General features: G+C 33.3%; 1 protein-coding gene across 4 annotated transcripts in view; it reads left to right on the top strand.

Moving 5' to 3' along the window:
* LOC149785282 (muscle LIM protein Mlp84B-like) overlaps positions 1-17,162 on the top strand; it is a 52,701-nt gene extending 35,539 nt beyond the window's left edge. For all 4 annotated transcript variants that reach the window (XM_089979155.1, XM_089979154.1, XM_089979156.1 and 1 more), the window contains exon 10: positions 1,252-17,162. In XM_089979155.1, coding sequence (XP_089835281.1) covers positions 1,252-1,319 — 68 coding nt within the window. In that variant the 3' untranslated portion in view covers positions 1,320-17,162. The remainder of the gene's footprint in view (positions 1-1,251) is intronic.
* Positions 17,163-17,463: the final 301 nt, after the last annotated feature.

The following is a 17,463-nucleotide window of genomic DNA, read 5'->3' on the forward strand; positions in this document are numbered from 1 at the left end:
ATGTCATTTCACTACACCATTCTGTGGTTTGGTCTAATAAAATTTGTATTTTTCATCATGCATTAGATAGAATCTTCCATTTTTGTTCATTTTAAATGAAATTTGTTGAATAATTTCAATCTGTTGCTCTCCTCCAAGGCTTGTAAAATATCAAAATTATTTGTCTTGCTTCATAAATTTCATTTGAAATAAAACTCATGTAAGATGTAACATCCTATCTATTTAGGCAAACCACAACTTGAAATCTGGTAAAACCAGATCACTGAAACACTTGTAATGTCTGGTTTAATTTTTCACAAGAAGGTGTGCCTATGTGCTTGTTTCAAACAAGCAGATGAATATTTACCAATTATATCAGCTTAGCATTCTGATTCATTTGAAGAAATTAAAAAAAGATGTTGAAACTAAACAAAATAAATCTCCAAAAGGATGTGTCCTTCAGAAATTCAGAATGGAATATGCTTGCTTCAACATTACATGGAGTTGATTGTTTAACAGATAATACAAATTGTAATATACCCTACATACTATTAGATGGAGTTGATTTTTTACAGCTGATTAAAATTGTAACCTATCCTAAATGCTGTTACATGGAGTCGAGGTTAAACAGCTAGTAAAAATTGTAATATACCGTGCATGCTATTACATGGAGTTGATTGTTTTACAGCTGGTTAAAATTGTAACCTATCCTAAATACTATTACCTGGAGTTGATTATTTTACAGCTGGTTAAAATTGTATCCTATCTTAAATGCTGCTACATGGAGTTGATGTTAAACAGCTAGTAAAAATTGTAAAATGCCATAAATAATATTACATGGAGTTGATTGTTTAACAGCTGGTTACAGTTGTAACCTATCCTAACTGCTGTTAAATGGAGTCGATGTTAAACAGCTGGTTAAAATTGTAACCTATCCTAAATGCTATTACATGAAATTGATGTTAAACAGCTGGTTAAAATTTTAACATATCTAAAATGCTATTACATGGAGTCAGTGTTTAACAGCTGGTTAAAATTGTAACCTATCCTAAATGCTATTACATGGAGTGAATGTTAAACAGTTAGTAAAAATTGTAAAATGTTAAACAGTTAGTAAAAATTGTAATATGCCCTAAATGGTATTACATGGAGTTGATTGTTTAACAACTAGCAAAACTTGTAACATGCCCTAAATGCTATTATATGTATGTAGTTTTCAAAACGAGTTTCATTCTTGTGGTGACGATGATTATTAAATATTTTTGTTTGCAGCATGTTATGGAAGGAATTTTGGACCTAAAGGTTTCGGTTATGGACAAGCCTTGCAGCATACAGAATAGACTTCAGCATCCGATAATACTTAATTCACAGCTTAATGGATATATTATATAGCTTTTCCACCTCCACCTTGTTTTCTTTACTGTCCTGAGGACCAGCTGTTGAGAGTATTGTAATTTAAGTATTTTTCTTTAGTCTCTTGAGGAATCAATACCTTGATGATGGGGCTGCAATGGGTGACAGATTTCAACTTTAGTGCCTGAAGTGTCAGTCTGACTCTTCCTTGACTATTAAGAATTGTGATGGTTGAGAACACCATTTCTTCTCAGGTCAGAGAACTGCCAACTCTATTTCTCTATTGATAAATCAGAGCACAGTAATCAGTTCATAGTGTTGCACCATCGTGGTGAACAGTAATAGGCACAATCAATGTAATTGGTAGGTGTTCAAGAGATAAAAAAATGATCAGACAGTTGATAATGGTTGAAAATAAAGCAGATTTTTTTATATAGATAAATCTGATATAAATATTAATAGCTTTTATTATGGTGTTTGTAATATAGCTTGATAAATCGATGTTCTTTTATAGAGTAGGTTTTGTTGAAGTAGTTTCCCCTTTTTTTGTTTTTTTTTTATCTGATGGTTGTCAGTCCGTTTGCTCCAGTTTGCTATCGATACTCCTCCTAGACTACTTGGTTGTCATTTCGTTTGCTCCAGTTTGCTATTGATACTCCTCCTACACTACTTGGAGGAGTACCTTGAAATTTTACATACACATTCATTACATGGTTTACATGGCCCTAAATGAAAATGGCGCTACTTAGACAGCCATTATGGCAGCCATGTTGGCTCTTTTGAAAATCTTGTTAACACTACTCCTCCTGAATGGATGGTCATATCAACATGGGGTTTTCACAAAATGACTTATAATGTCTAGTTGGTCCAGAATGAAAATGGTGCCAATCTGAAATCTTGAAAACCTTGTTTTTACTTCAAGACTTCTTATAATGTCTGGTTCATGCTAAATGATGATTGTACTGATTTGTTATTCATTATGGCCACCATGGCAGTCATCATGAAAATCTTGTTATAGCTTCTCCTGAATGGATGGTCATATCAGCATGGGGTTTTAAAAACTTCTTTTAATGTCTAAATGGTCCTAAATGAAACTGGTGCATATCTATGTCCAGTACGGCAGCCGTTTTGAAAATCTTGTTATCATATCAACATGGAGTTTTCAAAAAAAATATTTCTTATAATGTCTAGTTAGTCCTAAATGAAAATGGCATCAATCTGCAGGCCAATGTGGCTGCTACCTTGGCCATCTTGAAAATCTTGTTATCCCAAGTTCCCATGCTACTGGGAAATGGGGAAAAAGCCAGGATAAATGATATTTATGAAAATCATGAAAAACTGGATATTTTATATCCACTACTTGATGAAAGAATTAAATACACAATTGAGTCATAACTGAACTGATTATGAGTTAAATATTTTGAGTTCCGACCAGAATATTTTGAGCTGCAGTGTGGATCATTTGGGTGCTTGCCATAAACCTATTTGTATATATCGATCCAAACACTCAGTTGAATTGGTTCATCTAGTCGTCAGGTTAGTCCACCTACAGCTCCATATCAATATCTTTTCATACATAGAAGTTATGATGACCAGTCTAGCATCACATCAAGTCTGCAACTTGTGATCTTGGAGAGTTTAAGAGATAAATAATGTAGCTTATCACCAGTTTCTGTGTAGATATCTAAAGTTATTGAAAATGTATTATGATAAAGCTTATTATTTGGCAGTTAGTAACAGGAACTTGGTGTTAAACTTTTTTATCAACTGTAACCTTGGTCACAACTCACCTTTTCAGTGAACTTTTACTTGTGAACATTGCTAAATATGTACAAATCTTTCAACATATTTGTATACCAGAATGACTTACTGCACCAGATGATAGCCTCATTATTATTATTAAGTATTCCATTCAGTTCCATTCAGTGCATTTAACTTGTATATTAAGTTAGCTTGATCATAGCCAGGTACACGAGAAGCTACTGGCAAGCTTTCTTACATATCCACATAGGCCGAACCTGAGACTTGAACTCATGCAGATAGAGGTGAGATGGTAGTATCCGTAACGGTGAGCACTTTAGACCTCTCGGCCACTGGGGTACCTAATGTTGATAGAGGTGAGATGGTAGTGATCCCCTCGGCCACTGGGGTACCCAATGTTGTGTTAGTCCTACCCCTCTGAGCTGAGTGTTGGTGCTAAATTATCAAATTGTATGACATATAGAATGAAATATTGCTGTATATTCTTAAATTGGTTCAGGAGAAATGGAAGAAGTGTCTTCCCTTGTATTATATATATATTAGGTAAATTTTAAGAAATGCAGACCCATGTGATTGTCAATACAGGTTTGGAGACTGGTTTATCAGATTACAAGCAGGCATAAGTGGATACAGAAAATTCAAACCTTTTTCCTTTTTTATTCAGTGAAATATAATTTTGCAGGTGTTTTGGTCAAAATTCAAATCAGGCCTTGTTTAATTAAGTCTCTCTTATAGGTTGTTTGAAAAATATTGTTAGTGTTTTGCTTTATTGACACCAATTAATTCAAGGTTAGTACTTTTTCCTTACATAGATAAGATTCTAATATTCTGCATTTGTGGTTTTTTATAATGTGATAGGAAATGTTTACTTTGTATATCATGCATATAGATTTCAAGTGGTACAGTTTTGAATTTGTTGACACTAATAACATTTATTTTCCATAATTAAATGCAATGTCATTCAGTAGATATTCTAATTGAGACATTGCTATCGTGATTTACAACTTATCATTCAGATTTTCTTTAGAATTAAGTTTGATGGATCTCATGCCAAATATAGCCACCATGGCAGACATCTTGCAGATCTTGTTAATTCTGCCCCTGAATGGAATGTTAGATATTGAAAATCGTATCACCTCCAGAATGGATTGCTATATCAGCAGGGGGTTTTCATCAGTAAATATAGTGTGATCCAGCTATATCATTATGGTTGGGGTTTATAGAACCTGACCATTTTATGGATGAATCGTGTTATAACCAACCATGTATGTAATAAAAGTGGGTGCTAAAGTACATTCTTTTGATCAAATCAAACCAAAACTAGTCTGAAATACACTTGTATGTTGACAACTTACATTTGTGTCATACAATCCATAGTGTGTTAAGTACTGTACATGTATATTAAAAATCCATGATTTCAAGTATAGATCACATGTAATAAAATTTGTGTATCAGTTACATCCCATTAGACAACACAAATAACACATATATAATAAATGTTAGTCCTTGTTTGATCTGTATCCCATTTTCAACAAACACGTGCCACTAAACGATTCATTATGATATTGTTGCCAGTAGTATGTGGCTGTAGTTGTTTACATGCTGTATGTACATGTACATAAATTGGCCTAGATTTTGATCAGCTGGAGAAAGTTATCATCTTTCCAAGGCTATCCAGTGGATGAGGCTATTCATAGAGAAGTAAAAAGGTGAACAAAATTAAAAGCTCAACAATCATCTTTGCATTATGCCTCACCTTCAGTTTGCCATCAAGGCCACATGTCTAAAGATTGGAAATTAAATTTGTGTTTATTCCGGATGTTGGTAGTAATCATAAGCATTTTTAATGGAACAATAAGTGTGTTCCAGTCACTTTGGAAAGTGCAACAATCCGTCAGATTCCATTGCTTTTATTTAAGTTTGGTGCCGACTTCCTTTGATAAAAGGTGCTATGATTTTATTGAAGATTGTAGTCAGCTTGCTTTGATGATGGGTATGTGAGTTATTGAAGTTACTGCTATGGGTATGTGACTTATTGACGTTACTGCTAAAGGACAATTTTGGATGACCAAACAAATGGCCATTATTGTGAAGGCAACATCAAATAATTGTAGAACACTGAGACGGAATTTTTTTTCACATGCTTAGTATTTATACAGAGCAATTGATGCTTCAGAGGTAATCGATTTTCATTTAAGTTTTGGCAAAACTATTTTAAAAACAAAACAAAATAATTAGTTGCCATTTGGTAGATTGTGGCTGTTTCCATCCCTGCCTTCAGAGGGTGGTCAGTTAGTAGTTAGCCCTGTAGCATGACTACATCATACAGTACTTGGGCCAAATATCAGATAAAGCAGATTATGGTATAACAATGTAATTTTAAGGTGGTTTATCAATACGAAGAATGGATTTATGTATGTAACAATAGCTTGATTCCAGTGCATTTTATATCCAAGTTTGTGGCTTCCTTTCTTGGTGCCTTTGAATTTCTGCATTTCAAACCGAAGATTGTATATACAAGTTTAAACAGCCAACAATGTTGTTGCAAAAAACTAGCTGGATAGTATATTTTGTTGCCAATAAGGAAAAAGAAAAATTTAATTTGTAACATTGGCAAAGCCCAGCGTGATCCCAGAATAAACTTTTTAAACATTATTTTTCATACTTTTAAGAATGTACAAGAAAAATACTTGTATGTGAAATTAAGGAGGAAAAAAAAGAGAATTAATGAGAGAGAAAAACTTGTATATGAAATTTCATGGACCACGCCATGATTGTCTTGCATTAGAATTCATATACGGCCTTTTCCTCGAAAATGAAAATAACTTTTGATACCTGTTATTTTTCTTACTTTTAAGAAGAAACATATTTTCGTGTACAAGAAAAAAAAAACATGTATATGAAATTTTGGAAGCCACACCACAGTTGTTATATCCAAATTTGTCTTATAATGGAGCATGCTATAGCGGGGTCACACTATACCTAGTTGATCCTAAATGAAAATAGTGCCAGTTGGACATCCAATTAGGCTACAGTGATGACTGTCTTGGAAGTCATGTCACTATTCCCCTGAATTAATGATTTTTATGACAATGCGTTTTTGCCAAAAGGTGTCTAGTTTGTACTAAATGAAAATGGTGCCAAGCTGACATTCAGTCTGTGTACCATTGCTGAAGAATATCAGATGATTTCAGCACTCGACTGTTAAAAGGAAGAAATGGTCTTATCTTGAATTCTGGAAATTCTTTTTGCCTAGTTGAGTGTTAGACCCTTTAGGGGGACTTTTGTTAAAGTATTGAAGTAAGAAATGATGTAAACCCCTGTAGTTGGCATTTAAGATTGTTTAATCTGTTTGAAATAGATTAAGTAATTTGTTTCTCAAATTATCAGCACATGTGGTTTCCATGTTGTTATTGAGTCTCTACTGTGAGGTGGACCAGACTTGTACTTACTGCAGTACTGCTACCAGGGACCAGGGTTATTAATGAAAACAGCATTTACAGGAGATTTTTTTAACTTCTGCAATGTAGTTTGTACTTTTTTTGTAAAGAAAAATACATTTTGCTAATATGACGATATATATTTTCATATGTATGTATTGTTTATTTGTAGCAATGTATCACCATATACTAAGCTTGAGTATTTATACACTGAAAGTAACGTTTTCATTTATTGTATATTGGTTACTTTCAGTGAATATCAAAATGTTGATGCATATTTATTTATAAGTGTGTTCCCAATACTTATTGTAATTTGAAACAGATTTTTTTTTGTTTGAAAAAGTAGATTTATTACATGTAAACACTATAAAAAAAAAGAAATTTATTTTGTATCTAAGTAGATAATAAAGAACAGCTCATTTGTTTTACATTAATATTTGTCCTCAGCCTTAATCCGGCTATTAATTTGCATTTCTTCTTTGTGGAATAGTTGGATATAAGAAAAGACTTCACAATCACTCAACAATCTTTGATTAAGTTCGTAAAAAAAAACTTTGACTAAATTGAATTATTGTGGACCAGAAAATGTAAATTTTGTCATTGAAATAAAAGGCCCATGTTGGCATGGGATCACTCCTTGGTTTAAATTCTACCTAAATGACAAATGCATTGGCATCTGGCCAGGAAATCTGGATAAGTATGATGTTTTTGGACATTGAAAGGTTTTTACATTTTGTTAGAAAAGGTAGCTATACTGGATGGCAGATTATTTGTGCAGATTTGAAAGGCCTATTGCCAAGAAGCTTTCTGTAAAATTAAGAAAGCTTCTGTTGACCATTTTCTTTTCTCTTTCTTTCTGAAAATCATGCAATGTTTTTTAAAAATAATTTAATAACTGACTTATTGAATAATGGACAGTATCATTTTCACTTAAAGACTTATTATAATGACTAGTTGATCTAAATGAAAATTGTGCTGATCTGACAAACCATATGGTCACCACAGAGGCCATCATAGAAATATTTTATCTCTACTCCTAAATGGATGGTCGTATCAGCATGGTGTTTGTTTTTATAAAAGATTTATTATGATGGCTAACTGGTCCGAAATAAAAATGATGCAGATTTGAAATCCAGTATGTCTGCAATCTTAAAAATCTTGTCACAACTCTGCTTCTGCTTGAAAAATTGAAAGTGCTATTGACATGGGGTTTTCACCAGAATTTTTATGAATTTCATTTGGTCTTGAATGAAAATTATGCTGATCTGACATTCATTTTGACCACTACAGCAGCCATCTTGAAATCTTCTTGCTACTCCTGAATGGAATTGGAATGTCATTTTGAAAATATTGTTATCTCTACTCCTCTCCAAATGGATGGCTTTACAAACATGGAGTTTACGCCAATAGACTTCTTATAATACTTAGTTGGTCCTGAATGAAAATGGTGCATTATGTATTCAGTATGGCTGTCCTACAAGTCTTGATGTCACTACTTCCCCTAAATGGATGATTGTTATGACATGGGGTTTTCACCAAATAACATGTAATGATTTCTTCTTTGTCCTAAATGAAAATCATGCTTTGCTGACAACTAGTATGAGGCCGTCCATTTAGTATGTACGCAGAAAATTTGCCATTTTCAGCACCTCTTCCCCCCATGTTGCATGGTGTACTTTTTTTCTACCCCCTCTCCCTCATGCACAAGTATGGTTTTACATAGTACCCCAATACCCCTAAAACCACCACAGACTTCATACCCGAATCAAGTCTGTGGAGTCAGTCCAGCAGAATTGGAGCCAGCTATGGAGGAACGCTACACTTGTTATCAATGACCTTCTGTTATGCCATGTCCCTTCACCCCGTAAAATTTCCCGTTGCACATAGCCAGTTGTTACCGAGATGTATCTCAGCACCCTATCTTGAAAAATCTTACTGTCACTGAGGACAATTCTGTTTGTTTTAAAGGTGTGTAAAGTTTAGTATTGGCACACATAAGGTGTTGTTTTAGTAGCATAGTACCATATTTTTATGGGCGATTCTATGTTTTCAAGTATCAGTTCTGATCATTCTTTGATAATTTCAATAATTCCCTAGATTTTTTTTGTTCCTTCTTTACCATTGTTCAGATTTTATTTTTATTCATATTAAAATTAGACATTTAAATAAAATATTATATGCAGATAACTCAGTTTTGACTGCAGTGGACTGTTCTTAAAACCAGAAAAAGAAAGCATGTAGTCTGAATACATTTTTAAATCAAGAGTTTCCGTTTGCTTTGAAACGCCAACAAGTTGACATTGTTAGGGCCCCCTGGTGACAATCAGGTTAGCAATTATAAATTGATGAATGAAGTGACTGAGTTTTATTCATTTTATATATCCTGGATGCTTTATGTTTTTAAAATCAGTGGGATGGATGGGTACACCCAAATGGGAAGGTGTGCATTTACTATAGGTTGTTTGTTATTGGCTAAGACACACAGGTTTGACTCATTTTACCTATAATATAGTTTGTGTTCTTATGTGTGCATGTACTACTTGGTCTAAATCTCCCCCATCCATGCATACATACCAACTGGATGACACCTATGTGTACCATAGCAGGTAATTTTATTATCGCTCAAAAACATCAGATGGTTTCAACACTTTGTCTCTTCTTGAATTTTTGTAAAACAATTTACCCAGTAGGGCATCTTTTCCCTTGAGGGACTTTTGTTGATAATTATAATGGTGGATCAAGATCATTACAAACCTGAAAGGTCCTTATGCTTGGATGCTTTCTTTGAAATTGAGTGAAATTCCTTTTCATGAGTTTTATTTCAAAGAAGTTCTTTAAAGTTTATTTTTGTAGTAACATTGGTCATCTTTTTGATGGTGGATTTTCATCATTTATATTGAAATGGAAGTCCTTCATTTCGTCATGCTTTCTATCAGATTTTGTTATGTTCTGTTGAACTTTCTTTTTTTAAAGTCCATTTAAGGTTTTTCTGGTTTTAGAAAATGGCAGCCAAGGGTAATCATTTGGATAAGCTTGAAAGCCATAATGCTTAGCTGCTTTCTTTGAAATTTAGTTAAATTCTACTCAGGTATTTTTGAAAATAAGTTGTTTATAGGTACTTCTATTTTAGTAATGATTTCCAGATTTGATGGACGTGGGAAAGCCTGCCAGTAGCTTCTCATGGGTCGGCGGTTCTTCCCTGGGTTTTCCAGGGTTCTTCCTCCACCAGTTATACTGGCTGCCATGTATAGCCTATCTTGTGCTGAAAAATGGCGTTAAACCCTAGATCAACAACAACAACAACAAAAGATTGGATGGTGGATCTTTTTCATTTATATAAAACTAAAAGATCTTAACGCTTACATTCTTCTTTCAAACTTGGTCAAATTCTATTAGGGCTGTTCCATTTAAACATACATTGAACCCAGGGAAGGCAGATCTTTAAAATGATATGCCTGGGTACTTTGATTTCACACAGTTCATATGAAAATGACAAGAAAATTCTAAATTGTATCTAATGGTGAGTACCCCACATTAAAAAAGTTCCTTCCCTAGGTCCCAGGTATGTTTTACTGGAACAGCCCTTAATAGTTGCCTTAAAAGTTGCTTTAGGATTTTAAAATTCTTAGTAATGGTGGCCATATTTAACAATAGGTTGGTATCATATTTTGTACAAACTTGAACAGTTACTTGTGTGTGAATGCTATCTGTCAGATACTATCCATTTCTATTAAGCATTTTATTTTCTTTATGCATCTAAGTTGAGGTTAGTGTGATAACTGGCTTTGTAAAGCCGTTTAAGGGTTTTTCTATTTTTAGCAATCGTGGCAATATTTAATGGTGGATCAGCATTATTTATAAAGAATGAAGAATGAAAGGGATTCATGCCTGGATCTCTTTGCCATCTTTGGTTAAAATTTGTCCATTTGTTTTTGAGAATTAACACAAGGTGGATGCAGGACCATGCCATGAGCTCACATGGTCTTTTTGCCTGATGAGTTAAAAACAAATTTTTAAACATGAATTAGATGTTTACTTTTAATTCAGTTAACTTGTCACAACAAACTACTTTTAACACATCTTATTGTTGCTCAATTAAAGGGTCCATCTTGAGAGCCCTTTTTATTTTTTAAACGTTTGGGGTTTTATTTTGCATACAAGTTGTGCATTTTCAGGTTACTAGGGATTTGATATTGATTTTAAATATGTATTTTTTATTGTGATGCACTGAAATGTTGAACATGATCATATTCATTGTTAATCTCTTTGTTATGGAATGATAGTCAGACTATTTCCAGTATACTTGATTGCATAAATGGCATTTAATATTGAGATGGGAACAAGGGCGTTCTTTTTAGTTATTTGTTTTGACTGTCAATTTCTGTAAGTGATTTAAGATTGTGGTAAAATATAAAGTTTGTATTTCCTGTAAATATGTTATAAGTCTTTTCATTTTGTTAGTATAGGTGCTACTTTATATTTACATATCAATTTGATGTTGTCATACTGTATTAATACTCACATTAGTTGTGATTTGTGTCATGTAGCTGGTGGACAACAAATAAAAGTTACATACTGCATACAGGAAATTGTACCATATTAACCTGTTAGATGCTTTTTTTCAGTCTCAGTAATATTTGAGAAATCTCCAGTTTCTGGATAATTGAGCTAAGTGTAAGGTTTCTCACTTTCATATAAGGAAACATCTGTGTTTCTGCAGTTTTATCAAATGCCGATTCTTCAAAATTGGCATTTTAACCTGGAATGGAGATTTATGTGATTTCAGAGAGCATTGGGAATGATGTCAGCTGCTTTATCAAAAATGTATTAATTTTGATGGCCTGAATAAAATGGGATCCATTCACAGGATTCAGTAATTTCACACCATTCCTTCCTTGGTTTACATGAACGCTATGCCTTCATTTCACCCCTGAAAGGTCAAGGCTCTTATAATATTAATTTGTGACACTGGGTTGCAGTGGTTAGAAGTTGGTATCACCCTACAGGGGTGCATTGGTTAGAAGTTGGTATCACCCTATAGGTGTGAATGCATTTCACTGGGCACATGATTTGTCAACAGCATGATTATTTGCAAACATTGTGTTGCCTAAATAAAGAGATTTTAGATAATATAATACATGCATAACCGAACTAAATTTCAAGAGGAAATAGTATTGGATAGGATGACAGCCAGATGTTTGAACTATGCAACCCTACAAGAAAAAAATACATGAACAACTCCATGAAATTATTACAATCCATATAAATAAACGCCAGATATTTCTTTTGGCTGGTTGCATTTTTAGATATATAACTTAGGCTTCAAGTATCATTTGCAATGCTTTTTTTAAACTTATTTGTTTTTAGCATCCATTTTAAAAATTTCTCATTTTAGGATAAAGCTTTGAAAATCACAGAAACGTGCAGAAGCTTCAGCATTTAAATTACGATACTTTATTTATAGCTTGAAAAACATATCATGCCTTTGACATGTTAGCTCACCTGGCTAATTGAGCTTATGGTGGGGCCCTGCCAATCAGCATTTAGTTTTTGCGTTTTTTTTAATTTAAAAAATCCATGAAACAGTTTTAACCGAACTTAGTAGGGGGCATCCTGGCTTGATGGGTTCTCAGTTTGTTACAAATGATTTTGAATCTATGATGAAATATGGCCAGTTTTACTGAAAACTGAAAATGATTTCAATGACTTCCAAAAATTCCTTTACACAGAATTTGTCCAAATTTGAATGAGGGTTTTTTGTATTGTTCAAATTATACCAATCTGCCATTAAATATGGCTACCGTTACTAAAAGTAGATAAACCTTTAAATAACTTCTTTATCCTGGACTGAGTTTGACCAAATTTGACAGAATACAGTTACAAAAGGCTTCAGGTCTGTACTAATGATGCAGAACCAGTCACAAACAACAGAAAACTTTGGAACGACTTTTTCTTGAAAACAACATTTTACCAGATTTTTAAGAAAAAAATTCCTGTTGATAAGGACTTAAATTTGTTTACAGATGTTGTTGATCACCACCAGATATGGCAATTGTGACTAAAAATAAATAAAAGCTTTGAACTACTCACAGAAAAACCCTGCTTTAACAGAAAGCCTCCTGGCATAAAGGGTTTTAAGTTTTATACAAATGATGTTGATCTGTAATCAGAGATGGCCACCATTTATAAAGATAGAACACATTTGGAACATCTTGTGAAGACAAAAAATAGAACAGAATTTGACCAAATTTGACAGCATCATGGCATGAATGGGTTTGAATATTATGCAGATGATGCTGATTCTCAATCAGATATGGCCACCATTACTATAAACAAGAATCTTTAAAGGAATTATCAGAGACTTCTCCGCAGGATTTAAAATTCGACAAAGCATTCTGGTATTAAAGGCTTTTTAACCTTTTCGACCACCATTTATGACAGCCATTTGTGAAAATCTTTAATAACAGAATTTGACTAAAGTTGACAGAAAGTGTCCTTACTTGGAAGCCTCTATGATTTTATGATTTATGTAAATTTGTATAAATGATTGAAATCCACCATCAAATATGGCAGTTGTTACTCAAAATTGAAAACATTTGCAGAACCTCATCTACAAAAGAAACACTGGACAGAATTTGACCAACTTTGACAGAAAGTGCCCTGGCTTTCTGATTTATAAAAATGATGTAAATCCCCCATTAAATATGGCTGCTGTTACTCAAAATAAGCATTTGCAGAAAATCGTCTGCAAAAGAAAGACAATAGAATTCGACCAACTTTGTCACAAAGCTTTGTCGCACAGAGATCTTTTAATATTGGACAAATGATGTACTATAATATATGATGACAAAACTAGAAAAAAAATTGAAACAGTTGCAATCAACAGCATTAGAGGGATTACTATACACTATTGCTCACTTACTCAAATTTCTTCCATTTGGCTGTTTTGACATTTGACAACCACATAACCAACCTCAAGTTCACTTCTGCAAAAAAATCATGATGGTTTCAGGGGTAGAAGGGTTCAAATAGAATTTCCAAGCATAAAGCCATATTTGTACCCATTCTGGCCCTGCCACCATTAAACTTGGCTCAACTCCAAAATTGTATTTGAAAATAGTTTGACCAGTTGAAAAATTGTATTTGTCTACATTGAGTAATAGTTCCAAGCACAGAGCAATTTTTGTTGAGCAAGTGTTATGATCTAGGGGTGGGTGTGACAAGAAATTAATGTCCATCTGTAGCATACAGAAAATTTAGAAATCCATACATTAAGTGCTGTCACTAGATACGGAGAATGTACGTTGTTTTAACAAGATCATTTTTACTATTGAAACAATTTGATAACTTGGAACAAGTTTATTTCAGTATTTGTTTTAATCTTTAAACTTTGTTTTTCTGTACCTGCCATAAGGCAGAGCATATCACATTGTGATATTTATCTGTTCACTGTTTTGTGTATGTGTTCTCCACCATCAAAATTACCAGACTTATCTAGCATACACTTGGGGCGAGAAAGAAACCTATCCTTTTTCAAGCACACAAAAAATTTAAAGGTCAAGGTCATAGGGAATGAAAACTGGAAAACTTCTCCCACAGTAACATTACTAACCACTTCAACCAGATTTTATAAATGGCTTGCATTTAAGATAAGAAACTTGTTTATTCTGGGTTTGTTAAAAAGGTCAAAGGTCAAGATCACAGTAAGAAGAAACAAAATATTCTTCATGTTGCAAATTATTACTTTGTGGATGGCTTGAGACAAGACACCTATTCATTTTGGCACAAAAGGTTAGTATTATAGTCAGAAAGTAGGAAAATGATTTCCACTCAACAAATTATGTATCACATGACTTTACTAAGTCTTAAAGATGGCTTACATTCTGAAATAAGAACATCTATTGGGCCTCCAAGAATGAACACAGATCCCACAGTAATTCTAGGCTTATATCACAAACTATATTCAAACTTTGTGGATGGCTAACATTTAAGATAAGGAATGGACCTATCAATTTGGGTGTGGGGGGTTACTGAGACTGAAAGAAGAAAAGGGGTGTCTGCAGAATAATTTGACAGGCATATGATGTATTACCTACTTTACACTTGTCAAGATATAGTATGTCCATATTCTTTCTTGAGATGGCAATAGTCACTAGTTGATATAGTTTTTTTAAGATGGAATATCTTTTGTTGAGAAACTACCTTAAACTTGACACTCATGGGACCAAATAATTTGCTTTATTATTGATTGCTAGTATTTGATACTTAAGAGTTATTGAATCTGCCTTTAGATTTAGTTTCTTCATTGTAAATTGCAGACTTTTTTCACCTTCCCACAAACTGTAGCATATGTTTGTGATGTCCATCTGCTTCTATATCCATCCATCTACCTTTTCCATTTTTGCACAGTAACTTTACATGCTCTACCTTTCCCAAACATGGATTGTTTCTACTTGGGATTAGGAAACAACCTACTCTTTGGATGATACAAAACTTTTATAGTGAAGGTAAATTACTGGAAAAAAAGAAATTTTTCAGTACATCAACTTTAATTCTACACTAATTCTAAACTGTGTGGATGACTTGCACTTGAAAAAAGGCAAAAGCCTACTGATTTGCTGGTCAAAAGGTCAGATTTCAAGGTCAGTGTTGGTGAAGAATAAAAATTAGTTTCTGTACAAATACTTTACATCTGAACCATGTACTTTCACCATGGTTTGTGTATAGTTTGCTCTTTGTATAAGAAAGAAGCCTGTTGAATTTGAGGTCAAAAGTTCATGGTCAGTGACTGAAGAAAAGGTAAAGGCCATTGCAACTTGAACAAAAAATAGTGTTTTGCAGAATAACTTTTGTTAATAAATTCCTTTATCAAACTTTGGATGGATTGTACTTGAGGCAAGAAAGTAACCTTTAGATTTTGGGATCTAAGGATCAGTGTACAAGGTTATGGTGAGTCTAATAAGAAAGTAAAGGTCACAAAGTTTAGTTCTTGACCACATACCTTGACCCTTTTTTAGATATGCTGGTCAGTAACCTTCAGTCACACATGTCTCTACCAGTGCAAACATAGAGGAATATTTAACATGGGGCAGGCATAGAATGTACAGTGCATGGTTATCTTGGGTTTTTTTTCCTGCCAGCATGCCAGTTAGATCTAGGTAAGTGTCTGCATCTTCAGCAGTATCAAATTCCATCAAAAGAATTTTTTTATAAAAAAAAATTGGCAGAAACTTGTGACTAAGAAACCAAAATTAAAACCCAATGTTAGAATCTGTTTATGACTTTTTAATACAATCATATTAAAGTTCTAGTCAAATAATGTGAATTGTATTGATGTAACTCAGATCCAAATTGGTTATATTATAATTAGAACATTGGGTTTTAGAACTAACTCTGGCACAGGCAATTTCTTTTTAGAATGTAGAATAATAATCAAATAGCGAGTAGAGGTTTTATTGGATACATGTGAAATGTGCAACATGCACATGCTGATGGTCAATAAAAATAATATAATGGACATCGAATTACTTCAGGTTAGACTGCAATGGTCAGTAAGACATTAATATGAAAGTAAAAGAAGCATGAATTCAGATACTGCATAATTATATAAAATTTATGATAGAAGAAATGAACAGACAGGTGTAATGATATTTCATCTTCAGTATATCACATGAAACTATAACGTTCAAAAACATGAGACTCCATTTATTACAGAACATCAACATAAAATACATCTCATAATGAGAGATCTAAGATGGTGAGATGTTTTTTTCTTCTTAAAACTTGGGTACCGTTTTTTGTGGTATTTGAAATGTTCATTCACTTTGCCATGTGCTTTATGTAATTGTTGTTTGAAATTTAAGTTCTTGTTAAAAGTAATACCTAGGTAGTCATAGCTCTTGAAATGCATTGTTAAGTTTGAGAAATGGATTAGTGTCAGCAAGTGTTGCTTCCTTTATATATGTAATCTTTTGTTTGTGTATCTTTAACTGGTACTAATTGGGTTAGTCCTGTCTGGATAGCTAAGTGCATAGGGCTAGTCACATTGCTGGCTATTGTTAGATAAGGGTTAGTCATGTACAGATGAGTAACTCTGATGACTGGAATAAGAGATGGACAACATTATGCATGCAAAAGCTGATATTGATGATTATTTATATTGATATATAATGACTTTCTGTCAGGATTGAAATAACCTTCTGGCCTTAATTTATTTGCAGAATTGCTATAACCTCCTTATATTCTCCCTTTTTAAAGAAGAAACTCCTGCTTGAGCTGAAAACACTAATTTAATTTAAATTTGAATTTGTAATTTAAATTTAGCATGTGTTGATGAACACAAGAAAATTCTGACAGTCTGGATTCTAATGAAAGCTAGATAATTTTAGGATGTTTTAAATTTTAAACTTGAGCAGGAGTTTCTAGAATAGAGGGCCATATTAAGTTGTGCATTGAACATTTTTGGCCAAGTCTGTATAGTACTGCTTTAGGTTTTACTTGTGTACACCAGACAAAATATTTTATGTTGTATATGTTATTGTTTATAAAGATGACAAAATGCCTTGTTTAGTGTCATAACAGGAACATTGACAACTAGAATGTTGTGAATAAAATATGTACCAAAAAGGATATTTTGTATTTTTATACATAACCCTCAAAATGGCCACAATGGTGGCTATCATGAAATTATCTCTACTCCTCCCAAATGGATGGCTATATAAAAATGGAGTTTTCACCAGCATAATTTTTATGATATGTAGTTCTTCTTAAACAATAATGGTGCCATTCTTAAATCTAATATGATGGCGATGATGGCTGTCTTGAAAATCTTGAGTTTCTTTTATTTTAAAACCTAAATTTTAAAATTGTCCAAAGTCAGCAAAGCAAGAAATGCAAGTCATTGACCGGTTTTGAAATGAACAAGCTGTTA

The sequence above is a fragment of the Sinohyriopsis cumingii genome, chromosome 13, assembly GCF_028554795.1.
Source record: "Sinohyriopsis cumingii isolate HCF-2022 chromosome 13, ASM2855479v2, whole genome shotgun sequence".
Classification (NCBI taxonomy): Eukaryota; Metazoa; Mollusca; class Bivalvia; order Unionida; family Unionidae; genus Sinohyriopsis; species Sinohyriopsis cumingii.